This window comes from Girardinichthys multiradiatus, chromosome 2, assembly GCF_021462225.1.
Source record: "Girardinichthys multiradiatus isolate DD_20200921_A chromosome 2, DD_fGirMul_XY1, whole genome shotgun sequence".
Lineage (NCBI taxonomy): Eukaryota > Metazoa > Chordata > Actinopteri > Cyprinodontiformes > Goodeidae > Girardinichthys > Girardinichthys multiradiatus.
The window spans coordinates 13,598,216-13,611,763 of NC_061795.1; the positions used below are offsets into that span (position 1 = coordinate 13,598,216).

Sequence of the window (13,548 nt, forward strand, 5' to 3'; positions counted from 1 at the left end):
ATGAAGAAAATATTTGTTATATGAATATAGCCAATCCATAAAAATAGTCAATTAGTAAATTTGAATTGATGGGAAATTATGGGTGAATTTTGGATTTTACTTTGCAAAGTTTCTGAAAAAAAAAGCAGCGTCAGTACAGTGAGCAGCACTAGAGCTGCAAGAGCTCCTGCTGTCATGGAGCAGCAGTAAGGAGTCAGAGTGGGAACCTTCAGGTACAATTTAACAGCACAAAACACACCTGCTGGCCATGCTCTTAGAATACTTTGTGTCTCACTCATGATGATCTGTATACAACTAACTTTACAAGCATAGATCATTTAAAATGTTAATTTTATTTAGCAGGGCAGCCAGAAATACTAGGAGAAAGAGAGAGAGAGATAGAGAGATGGCAAAAGACAAGTACATCGACAGACAAGGGAAGACATTTGATTTTATCACTCCATGGACTTGGATTTATCTTTCAGCATCACCTATATCTGACAAGTCAAAGAATAATTCCAAGTAATTTGTTGTATGATACTATGATTGACAGTCATATTAGTGAGTTTAAAAGGATTTATAGCATAATGTAGGTGAACATAATTTCAGTTTATGTGATGCGAGTACATAATATTGCACCACAGCAGAAACATTTATTTTGTAGGTATTCAGTTGATGACTTGTGCAGATGTTATTCAAAGAGTGCCTAATTTAACTCCGTCTTGGTGGTTTGCCTTAATTCACTGGTGGTGGCCTGCTGGGATGGTATCAAATTATTACCTGGATTATTGTCCAAGTCCGCCCCTGGTAATGCTGATTCACAACAAACATCGTCTCAAGGCACTTTAAACAAAATAATCTAATTTATATACAGGGATGCATAGCCAGGTCGATCCAGTCAAAGGTAAAGCCAACTGCAGTTCTATCTTAGTTACAGAACAATGTGGTCAAGTTTAGTTTAATATGCCAATTGGCAAAACATTTTCTGTCCAAAGCCGGAGACACACTGCGTTTTTTTCTCAATTTTATCCTGGATTTCCATTCAGGAAAAGTTTGCATCCGTCTGCAGTAGTTTGGGACAGTCAGCAGGGAGAGTCAGAACAAAAATCTGTTATTGGGAGATGGGGCAAAGACTGAAGTCTGCAAGTGTGTGGGGAGACCAACACAACCTCAGTCTCAGTCAATAAAGCATGTTTGAATTTTTTGGACCAATAGATGCAACACAAACGGAGGATTCCTCCAGATCCTCGGAATGTGATGATCGTTTAAAGTAGAAATTAAAATTTAAAAATTAAATGAATTGCTCTGCCCTAGTAACAGGTTCTTCATTGGTAACCACAAGATCACGTGGAGAGTTATGTGGCTGCAGCACCATGTAGTAAAAGGTAAGGCACTCATCAAACTACAGCCATGACCAAATGTTTTAGCAGCAACATCAATGTTGCATCAGAGGATCACGTTGCCACCACTGGCATCTTGCTCAACAATAAGCGATGTATTCGTTTGATCGAACCAAAGTTTATTTTCATACGTTTTAAAATAAATACACAAAACGCAAATGGAACTTCTCATGGCTTATTGGACACGCGTCACAGTACAAAATCCTACTCAGCCAGCAGCGACTATTGTTCTGGATCAAAGTCGCTACATAGTGGTTTTATTTGATAGAACATAGTGCATAATGGTGGAAAGAAATCTGTTACGCCTATAAATCTAAAAAGTGTGGCTTTTATAGGTGTAAACCACCTTTCATTGCAGTTAGCTTCACCATATAGGTTAAATCCATTTAGTCTGGATGAAAAGTGTCTGTCAGCATCTGATTTCAAGTCTTGCCAAATAATTTCAATTGGATTTAGATCTGGACTTTGATCTGAACAATTTTGTTGTAGCTCTGGTTGTATGTTTAGAGTTGTTCTCCAGGATTACCCTGTATGTAGCTCCACCTATCTTTCCATCATCTCTGACTCGTTTATCTGTCCCTGCTGAGGAAAAGCATCTCCACAGCATGATGCTGCCACATAACCATGTTTTACCTTGTGATTGGTGTGTTCAAGGTGAAGTGTTAAGTACAGGATGTTATTTAGGAATATCTAAGTAAAGAACCAAGAACAAATCCACATCATACTTCTCAAACTTTTCAAAGTGTGTTATGAAAACCATGTAGGCTTTTCCTTAAACTTTGCAATTATGCTCTTGTTTGTGTGGCTCTATCACACAGACAGAATACACATAACTGGTGTTTGTATTGTGCCAAAATGTGAAAAGTGGAAACAGTGGGAATATTTTTGCAAGACTTGGCTTTTTCTGCTCAAGACAAGCTTGAAGGACAAATTGAAATTATTCAGGAAGTACAGGGTGGACAGAAGAAAATGGTGCAAACTTAGTTTCTAGAAGAAATTTAAAGACAACAAAAAACTAAACACAACATTTTAAGGACCATTAAAAAGAAGTCTGAGAAGGTAGTGACTCTTCAAAGAAATTACAAATATTTGTTACAATAGCTGTTGTACTTAACAAACCTATTTTTAGTTGCAGTATGTGCGCCACCTTTTGGCCATGACATCAGAGTGCACAAGACGCTTACATCCATAGGAACAATCTGCGAAACCACGTGACCACTGCCTCATCACTCCCCCTCCTCTTCCTCCATCATCCCTCTCTACAGCGCGGAGATAGCAGCGGTGTCTGTGCGCCTTTAAGAGCCGTATATCCTGCTTTCCCTTTGCGTTCTGATTCTCCATCGCTGCTCCGTGAGGCCAACGGAAGCAGCAGAAAAGCCACAGAGATGTCCTCCAGCTCTGCTTTCAACGACGACAAGGGGGGCTCCTCCAGCGTCGGGGAGCCTGAATATGGTCACGATCCGGCGAGCGGCGGGATCTTCTCCTCGGACTATAAGCGGTACGTAGCCTCGGCTTGATGCGGTTTGCTGTAGCGGCTGTCGGGCTTTCAGCTTATGTCGGGGAGAAGTGCGTTGTGGACACGGTTAGTCTGCACAGACAGTATGACCATGTGTCCTTTCAAAAAAGGTATTTGAGGAAGGAAACAACAGACTGAAGTTTGTATCTCGGAGGCCCGCAGGAGCGAGCGGCGTCTGCGGTTAGTGGGGCTGAATGTGACCGTGATTTGAGCCGCTCGGGCGGCTTTGGTGGCTAATATCCTGGTGTTCACTGTGGATCTTTGTTCACTTACTTATTTGCTTCTGAAGGGAGGAAGTCGATATAGTTTTATTTGACCTTATGTTTTATTGGCTAGGAGGCTAGAGGCCCGTCAGAGGGGCTGTGAAATCAGGCCGCAGCTTCAGCTTTTCAGCACCACCCCTGCTGGACAGCGGCAGCAGCTCACATACGACCCCTGGCATCAGAATATAACAGCAACAAAAATAACACGTTTCTTTCGCTGCTGTAAATAAATAAATATCCAAACACAAAATCTTTTCAGCAGCATGTATCTTTAAAAATAGCTACAAGATCTTGCAAAGGTTGTAATACCCCAGCCTGTATTTTGATTTTATCTCACATCAGGACAGGGTAGCACACAGTTCTGAAGTGGAAGGACATTTGTGTCTGGTTTTACAAAAATAGGTGTAAAAAGTGGGGCATGCACTTATTAGCAGCCCCTGTATACTTTGAGACTACAGAAAGAAAGAAAAATTCAGTTCAACCAATTACCTTCAGAAGTAATCTAATTAGCACATATGTGAGCAACTTAATATTAGTATAAATCCAGCTGGTCTGTGAAGTTATAGTACACTAGTGAACAAACAGCCTCATGAAGACCAAAAAACATGGCAGAGAGGTCAGGGATAATGAGGAAAAGTTAAAAGCAGAGTTACGTTATTAATATAATATCACATGCTTTAACCATCTCATGGAGCATTGTTCAATACATCTTCCAAAAACCACAATGACCAATCCAAAGCCATCCTCCTAAATGGACAGACTAGGCAAGGATACCATTAATCAGAGAAAGCAACTAAGATGACCTTGTGTCTCTGGAGAAGCTACAGAGATGCAGTTCAGTTTGGAGAGTCTTGACAGGATTACTATTCATGCATAGTGCAGTTCTGGACTGTATAGAAGCATGCCAAATGGAAGCCATAAGATGTCCTGGTTGCAGTTTGCCGCAAGCCATTTAAGGGATGTGGCAAACATGAAGAAGAAGGTGCTGTGGCCAGTGAGACTATGTGACCAATGTGTGTTGGAAAACTAACACTACACAACGCCATGAACACACCTTCTCAAACATGAGGCGTGGTGGCAGTGTCATGCTGTGGGGATGCTGTTCTTCAACAGGGAAAGGGAAGCTGGTTAGAGGTAATGGATAGATGAATGCTGTTTAAAACAGGTCAGTTCTAGAAGAAAACCTGTCTGAGGCTGCAAAGACCCGAGACTGGGGAGAGGGTGGGGACTGGGTCACTTTTCAGTAGTACAACAACCAGGAACATACTGGCAACCTATATAGCTGGCAGAACTATATTGGTTTAGATTAAGGCCTAGAATGTGTGTTAGAACTGTCCAGATCTAAATACCATTGAGAAGGTTTTGCAAGATTTGAATGAAAACTGACGTTCACAGATGCTTTCCATACAGTCTAACTGAGCTTGAGCAGTTTGCAAAGAAGTAAAAGCTACATTTTCAGTCACTGGGTATTCAAACGTTCAAAGAGTGATATCACAAATGACTTGCCGCTGTAATTGTAGTGAGTGGAGTAAATACAGGGCTATAAATACAAAAACAAGGTACACTTTTAAGATTTTACTATCATAAGAAGTTTTGAACACCATCTATCAGTTTCCTTTCACTTCAGAAATATTGGTTACTTTGTGTTGGTCTATTTACATTGAATGTTGTGACTGTAACATGACAACATGCAGAAAGGTTCTAAGGGTGTGAATATTTTTGCTAGCCACTGTTAAAAATGTGCTGATTTCCTGGTTTCATCTTAAAAAGAGGAACACAATCCAAATAAATTTAAGTCTAAACCTTTTGGTTTAGAAGAGATGTATCAGAAGTCTAGTTTGTATGGTAAGGATGTAGGATATCTTTGTAGAGAATTAAAAACATAAATCTTTTTACTTGTCAATACCAGCGCAGAAATTGACCCTGAAGACACACATAGTGTGCAACAATAAGGCGGCTGGATTCAGTGACTGCTTTGTAAGAACAGCTTTATATCCTCAAATTGTTATAAAAGCCAGAGAAGAATCACAAAGTTGTTTTGGTTTTTATTCACAATTCTGTAACTTTTCCTTTTCACTTGATCTAAAACAAGGTTTATATTACAATATGCAACTCGATGTTTAAATTATGCATAACATAACACGCTAATATGTATTTTTAGAGGAAGATTTTACATTTTTCCAGGAGTTGTGACTTGGGGCAGGGACAAGACATTTACCACATGGATTTAAAAATCCATTTTAATGTAATTTACTCCATAAAATGTTGAAATAAGACTGTCTGGTTGAAAACCAAACACATAAAAACTAACTAGTCCAACTTGCAAATGGAATAGCTTCTCTCCATTCCCAGTTGCTTAGTTAAGTTTTTGTTCCTTCTGGTTGTTTTTTGTTTCACTACAACCTCCACCTACAATTCCTTCTTCTATCTTTCCTTAGTCATGGTGCCTCCATCTTCTCACCTGACCAAAAAGTCCCTTAAACTTTCCTCACATAAAAGACACAGTCACCGAAGATAGCATTAATCGAGGCAATACTTTCAGCTGCAGAACGTTTTTTGCTGTTTATGCCAAGCCATCCCAACTTGGCTATCAACTAATGCTTTATTGTAATTTACCAGCAGAGGGAGCACTTTGAGTGGTTATTGAGGTTTCTGGTAGTGAATCTTTGTTTAGTTGTTCTGATGGTGTCAATCGGACCCAAATACTATAATATTCATTAGAAAGGGTTTAAAATTATGGATCAGTTCTAATTCTTCCAATTTTGGATTTGGTGTCATTATTAGTTCAGTGTTTCTTTTTGTTGATAAAAGTGGTTTGTCACCACCTTTATTTTTTATTACCTTTTTCTTTTTATAATCAACGGTAACAGCTGGTGAGTCGAACTTCACAATTATCTCTGGGGGACACTGAAAGAATGCCTCAGTCTTTTCAGATTTTTTTGTTTTGTTTTTTAAACTGGCATTGCACAGTCAACGCCTAACCACCTGCCTCACAAAGAATAATACTACTATAAGGATGGGTGGGGGGGTTCACTCCTGAACAAGGAGTTTTTACTGGAGTAACAGAGCTCAAATGAGTTGCTGTATGCTATGTGCGTGTAGGGTTGTTTTTAGATATATTTTGCAGCTCTACAGCATGATGCTCTCATTTTAAATAAACAACTATTGGTTAAAATGCAGTTTTGAACTTCCGCTAAAAAATTTACGAAATCCATGCTGTTGAAACTGAAAGGAGAAAGTAATGTTGCAGGTAGAGCTGCTGTAGTTGCACTGGTTATCCTCACAACAACTCAGTGGCAGTGTTTACATATTTGAGCAGTGTTTCAAGGCAGGACATTAGTCTACCAAAATGTGCATACCAGCTGATGGAAAGATTGTAGGAAAGATTTGGTCAGACGTTTACATACACTCAACAGCAGAATGAATTTTAGATGAATGTTTGGCTTTTAATGATTTAATGGAATTATTTTTTTGTCCAGCAGGGTTCAATTATACAACATCAAACTATAATTATTTTCAAAAACAAGAATTGGGTGCACAGGTTTGAATCAATTTGAATCAATTGTTGATTCCTAATCCACACATGGTCACATTTATTCACACAGGCTCAAATTTATACATACACCCTCCATTCATATTTAGTTTATCAGAATCAGCTTTATTGCCAAGTTCGTACATACAAACAAGGAATTTGACTCCGGTACACTTTGCTCTTTGGTTTTGTTTTTGCATTACAGAATATACATATTTACAATATACAATATACACATATATAAATAAAAGGGTGCATTTGCAACATCTATATGCTGTTGTTTTGTACTCTATTGAATGCTCAACAGGTCCTGTCTTAAGGTGTACCTTGGTCACAAATGTTTTGTCATCATTAACAAGCTTCTGGCCTATTCCTAGCTGGATATTTACTCACTTCTTTTGGCAGAATCGGCTGAGTTCATTTAAATTAGTTGGTTTTCTGACATGGACTGCTCTTTTAAGCACAATCCATGAATTTTCAAAGAGACTGTAGTTTGGGGCTTTCAGAAGACCATTCCAAAACCCATTGTGATGTGTGTTTGGGATCTTTGTCCACTTAGAATGCCCAGTTGTGTCCAATAAGCTCCCTAGGCTTAAGGCTGTCTTGAACTGGAAACTGCTGGAACACAAGTTTCACAGTTCACATTGAGAGTTTTTGATTAAAGCTTGACTGAAATTGCCAGCATCCCATAAGGCGAGACAGCACACTTCTGGAGAACAAAATTTTATGGTCGGATAAGATAAAAATGCTTCTATTTGGCCATGATAACAAACATGGTGGTGGCAGCATCGTGCTGTGGGGCTGTTTCACTGATGATGATCAGTGATCCCAAATAACACATATTAGCAGGCTGACATTTAGCTTCTGGAATGGCCCCAACATTCATCCTGTTCATTATTTATGAATTATTTTTGAGTGCTGTGTTCGAAGTGAACCTGTTTAAATGACTTCAACCAGTTCTGCTTGGAAAAGTGACCAAATTTCCAGTTAGAATCATGCCAGAAATTTGTTGATGACAATAAAACCTTTGTAGGGTGAGTCTACAGTATAAAGTCTGTGCAGACTGAAGAATATCCAATATATGTTCAGTGTTATGCTTTTAATGCTTGTGTTTAAAAATCACAAAAATTGTATGTTGTGTAATCATTCCACCCTGGAAAAATAACCATTCAACACCATCATTAAAACACCTAAATTAATATATTTGCACCAATGATGAGTGTATGTAAACTGACCCAAACTGGGTGTACTTTTATTTCAAGGTATGATGAAAAAAAGGGTGATATTAATCACTGATTCCCATCTTTTTCAGTAATGAAGCAAACTAAAAAAGATGAAACAGTTATCACAGTCTGTTCAGAGACATTGTTACTTGGCAGTGTAAGTGTTGGGATGTGCGTATTTTAACTTAAACAGAACAGGTTAGTTTCTTGCTTTCATTATTGTGTTCAGCCGAGCCAACGGCTGCTGGTAATAGCAGTTTAATGTGGACACCAGAGGGATATTAATCTTCTCATCGAGCTCCTAAAATACAATGCGGCTTACAGGCCTGTTTCCATTGAGAACTGAGCAGGAGATGGATATTAATTATCCATCTTCTGGACATACAGGAGTTTAATAATTCATGGAAATCTTTTTGGGGTATGTTTCTTTTGAGATTACTTAGCCCTTTTTTATGCAGGTTTATTACTATTGCACTGCAATCAGAATTAATAAAAAACGTCTTGCTGTGCTGCCTAGAGTAATTTTAAATTGAGAACCATGAGATACAATGTACACCAACAATTAAAACACATCAGGTTGAAGTGTTTCCACTGCAGAAATTTCACAAAATATGTTTTTGTTTTCTTTTAAAAAAACATGTAAAATGTAAATTCTTCTTAGTGTTTATTTTGGTCAAAAACATCTGCTCTGACTGAAAATATCCCAACATATACAATCCAAGTTCCTTCAGGAGAAAAATTGTGTGGTAAATGAGACAAATATTGAGCTTTTTCGCCAAAATGACAAGAAGCCTGTTTTGAGGATTCAAGGTGCAGCTTTAATACTACTGTACCAAGTGTCAAGCGTGGTGGTGGTAGCATCAAGCTGTGGGGCTGTTTTACTGCTAGTGGACAAGCTGGATCTTTAACTGCACCTCAACTAGTGATATACTGAAGGGGGGAAAATACAAATTCTTCGTGTGCTCCAAAGTGAGCTTAATTTAAACTGCAGCTGCCCACTTAAGAAATCTGAATGCCTTCTGAAGGAAAATTGTTTGGTCAGAGGAAACAAAGATTGAGCTATCTGGCCTCAGTGACAAGAAGTATGTACCATGTGTCAAGGTTGGGGGTGGCATCGTCATGCTGTGAGACCTTTTCTCTACTAGCATTACTGGTACAAGTGGATAATTCTTTACCTTCACGTCAAAATAATTAACTGAAGGGAAATAAGCAAATTCTGCTCCGTGTGCATCTGGGCCAATGAGATCCCAAGAGGCAGGAGTTGATAAGAATGCACAAACAACCTTCTTTAGAAAGATTTGAACAGACTCTGAAGTATTGGAGTTGCCTTTGAGTTGCAAGGGTTTCAGGCCGCAGTGGATGGCCAAACTGAAGCCGTAATTTGCTTGTGTCTCCTTAAATAGACAGCTCCTTTAATAAACAACTGCTGTCTTTCTAAATGCTGAATGATGATACCTTATTCCTTCTTGTTCTTAGTGTTGACTGGAATGATGGCAATGGTATAGATTATTCTGCAGGTGCATACATTGTTTGGCTAACTGGTTGGAGTACGATCATTAAAAGTCTGTCTGTCTGGAGATAGTTTTCAGTGCAAGTAGAGGATGATGTGGCAGTAAATGTTTGGATCTTAATGGAAAAAATCAATCAGACCATATGTTTTTGTTTTCTGGCTCAAAATGATCACTGAAGATCTTTGATATTGAAATCTGACTATTCCCCTGGACCCTGGTCCTTTTTACAAGTCGATGTCATGTGTTTTATTGTTGCCCAATTTTCCTGAAATCTGTGCAATTTTGCCGCAGCCTTAAAGGATTCAAGTAAATGCCTTCGAATTGAGAAATGGATTAAAACTATGCAAATAAAACTAGAAAAATTCTAATATTCACACTCAAAAGAACTCTTTTTAGATGCTCAATGCCGTTTATTATGTCACCCGAGGCATGTGCACATGCATGCTTGTTTTTGCTATTGTTGACTTTACCTTGATTGAGTAGCAGTTTACAACAAAATAGCAAAGTGAAAAGGAAACCATGACATGTTCTGAAAAAGAGACAAACTATAACTAAAGTGAGTTTGATTGATTTTACTGAAGTGTCTGGCTCGTAGCTTTAAAGCGCTTTGAGGCAGAACTGTCAGTGTAATTCATTGTAAATGCAGCAGCAGCTGCTGGGTGTATCTCTTGTTGGTATCACGGGTTAAAGAAAAAAACAATATTAAATGTCAACACATCCCAGCTGATCTGTTCACAAATCACAGAGCCAGCATATGTGAATTATGCTTCAAGGCAGTTCTTTTGGTTGGAGCCAAGAGGAAATGAGTGGGAGAGAGAAAGAGAGACAGACCGCGAGAAAGGGACATTTTCATCACGACACCGCCAAGAAAGCTGAGTCATGTAAGCTCAGGAAGAAAAATCGGGGCCATACAGGATATATAAAAAATGGATAGAATAGGAAAGGTATCCATGCAAAAGGTTTCTATGTAAATCAATAAAAAAGAGCTGCAGCACAGAGAGAAATAACAGGTTTTTAAATGTGAAGAGGTGGGACAAAGGTGACAGTCATTGGGGGGTGGATGACAGCGTGGCTAACTGAACCGGAGGGATTATACCATTATTGAAGAGCTTGTATGCATGTTTTGTGTATGCATGAAGAGGCCAGTGCTGCAACAGGAACCACATGAGAAGGGAGGAGTCGTGAAAGGAGAGAGGCGTCATGGCAAATAAAACTCCACGCCCCTCCCTGTCGAACATCCATTTACAGTGCAGATGATGTCTGCTGCTTCACTGGAGGTGCTCGGACTCAGCAGGAACAGAGGGAAATAAAAAGCACTTAGTGCTGATGAGCTATGCTGGATGTGGATCAGAGTACTGAGAAGGCAGTGTATTATCAGACAAATGTAGGACGTTTTATGAGGATTTTTGTGCCAACCTTGTAAGGAACACTTGATGTGCCGGACCCCAGGCAAACTGTTCAAGGAGCATCCAAAGGATTTTGACCAATTCCCAGTGAAGTACTTTAGCCTTTTGCTACAATTTTACAGGTTGAAACTCACGTTTTAAAGATGACCACTATGCAAAGGCTGCTGCAGCTGCCCGTGAATGCTGTGAACATCGTGAAGACAGTCCAGAGTCAGGTCCAGGGCCAGGAAGAGGATAAGAGCCCTGTGCTGAGCCCTGACAGCGGGCAGCAGACTTGGTACAGTGCCCTGCAGCCGGACGAGTTGCGCCACCTTCGATCTGGAGGTACTGGGGGTGGCGGAGGAGGAGGTGGTGGAGGAGACCAGGAGGAACGAGGCTCACAGGAGGAAGGCGGTGGAGGTGGCAGCTTCCAAAGTCAGCCCCTGCGGTAGGATAACTAAGACCCGCTCACCTCTTCAGGTCTATTTAAGAAGGGCGTGTTGCCTCATAGCCAAAGATCACAATTGATGCAACTTTACAACCACTTAGAAATTTTGTGAGCCGGTGGTAACGTTTGTTGCACTTTTTATTGTACAAGATATTTTAATTGATCTGACAGAATCACTTCTTTTCATGACCAAAATCTGGTAAATTTTTTCACATGATGCCGCTAAAGCAGAGGTTCTGAAACTTCTGTAGCAAGTATTTTTATCTTGCTTGCGAAAAATTAAAATTTGGCTGCGTTAAAATGTTTCTGATCATCTAAAATAAATAGACAATCATGGAGGACCACATATCATCCTAGTTAAGGTTATGCTTTGTTCTGTCTACAGTTGACAAATTCTTATGTTAATGTCTTTGAAGTAGCTAACCGTAAATTGGCTGCCAGAGCAGACAAGCTGATTACAAGCTAATTAATTACCCAATATCAACTTGTATGCAGAGCAGAGTACAGTGGGTATTTATTCAGAATTTTACATAAATCTTTGTCTTAAGACTTTCTAAATTCAGTTAAAATAAGAATAAATAGATAGCATTGTAGCTATATTAAACAGTACTAACCTTAGTATTTTTCACTTTAGGTTATCATATCATGAGATTGTCCTATCACCAACATTACAAATATTTTAGACCAGTAATATAACTGGACTTAGGCTTTTTTATTTCCAGCACTAGCAGCCTTTATTTTTCAAACTGTTTCGGCAGTAAGCTGACAGGAAAGGAGTGGAGAGCATCGCCTGGGCCAAGAGTTGAACCTGCGATGGACTCGCAAGGACTGAAGCCTCAGAATATGGGTTGTGTGTTTCACCCCTGTGCCACTACCACACTCGGACTTATACAAAATACAAAAATTGTCCGCTGGCTTTGCATGTTTGATTGAAGGACAAAGGACAGCCTTTAATCAGAAGTTGAATTTTCAGGTTTTCAGATGGGAAACAATAATCAGGAATTTCCCTGAAATCTAAATTCCAAGTGGGAGAGTCAAACGTTTCTTATCAACCTCAACTAACCTCAAAATCCAATATGGCTTGAAACATATTGATAGCTGCAGTAATAAATTGTTTACTTGTTCTGCATGCAGTTTGTTGATTATTAAAACTTCTTTATACACACTACTGTATAGGCCATATTAGTAAACATGTTACTTTTAGTAATTAAATTCATAAAATGCAAAGAAACACATTGTTAGCTTGCTAATAGTAGTTAGCTTGTCAATGAGCTCAGCAACTTGGGTAAATAAGCAGCCAAAAGCACAAATTATTCTTCACAGTAGTCCACTTCAGTTTATTTTGGGAGTTCTCCTAATATTCATCACTGCACTCTAAATAGTTTCTGTTTGAAGCAAAAACACTGTGTTTGACCAATGCATCTCTTTGAATTAAATGAAATTCAGTTATTAGCTTAAATCACTAACAGTAGTTATTTTGTTGCTGAGCAATTAGCATATCCAAACTTCTAACTTGTACTAAATTGAATTGGCGCGATTATCAGATCCCATTGTTTACTTTAGAGATAAGCCAGTAGCCTTGTTTTTGGTTCTCTGCTGATCAGTTCAGTTACTGCTGGGAGTTCTTGAAATGTTCTCCAATGCACCATGACTACCGTATTTTCAAAGCAAAGATCAGTTTGCTTGAACACATTCCTTTGACTGCTTTCTGAAAGTATAGCTTTGAATCTGCATGTAAATGGTTGACCTCAAGTACAACCAGTGGCACTGGTTGAAATGAACCACCCAACCTAAGAGTGTTGGGTGATTAATTTGTTATAGAAAAAATGAAAAAGTTTGATCACCCATTTTGTGGATGAGCTTGAATATGAAAAATACTTTTTTGTTTATTTTCCCACCAACATGTTTTAGCCCAATTTGCTTGTAAGCTGAAATTCTTACAGCTCAAGATAGGTTCTTTAACAAAAATCACAAAAAACAGGATGCCATAATGGAACAAAGCAACTTTAGGTACTTAGAAACCCTGTATGGAATCAAGCAGCCTAAAGAAAACATAAAATCAGGTAAAACCACATTAAAACTATGACCAGCCTTATTGTAATTGTGAAAATTTAGCTTTTTCAATTGTGATATAGTTGAAAAGCCAAGGCTGCTACTCATAATTGATTTAGCTGCAGACATCTAAATAAAAAGCAAAAAACAAATCTCCAAACCATTGGCATAAAATAAAGAGTCAGTTTTTGTGTTCTTAGCTACAACCTTGAATAACTTGTTTTAAATTAAATGAAATC

At 38.8% G+C, this 13,548-nt stretch overlaps 1 protein-coding gene across 9 annotated transcripts in view; it reads left to right on the top strand.

Annotated features, from left to right (window-relative positions):
* The first annotated feature begins 75 nt into the window (after window positions 1-75).
* Window positions 76-13,548, top strand: part of LOC124882651 (AP-3 complex subunit beta-2) — a 65,709-nt gene continuing 52,236 nt past the window's right edge. For 2 of the 9 annotated variants that reach the window (XM_047389114.1, XM_047389106.1), the window contains exon 1: window positions 10,681-11,257. In XM_047389114.1, coding sequence (XP_047245070.1) covers window positions 10,974-11,257 — 284 coding nt within the window. In that variant the 5' untranslated portion in view covers window positions 10,681-10,973. Of the gene's footprint in view, window positions 1,365-1,456; window positions 2,878-10,670; window positions 11,258-13,548 lie in introns of those variants that run through there. The other 7 variants (XM_047389143.1, XM_047389123.1, XM_047389131.1 and 4 more) reach the window with 7 other exon arrangements.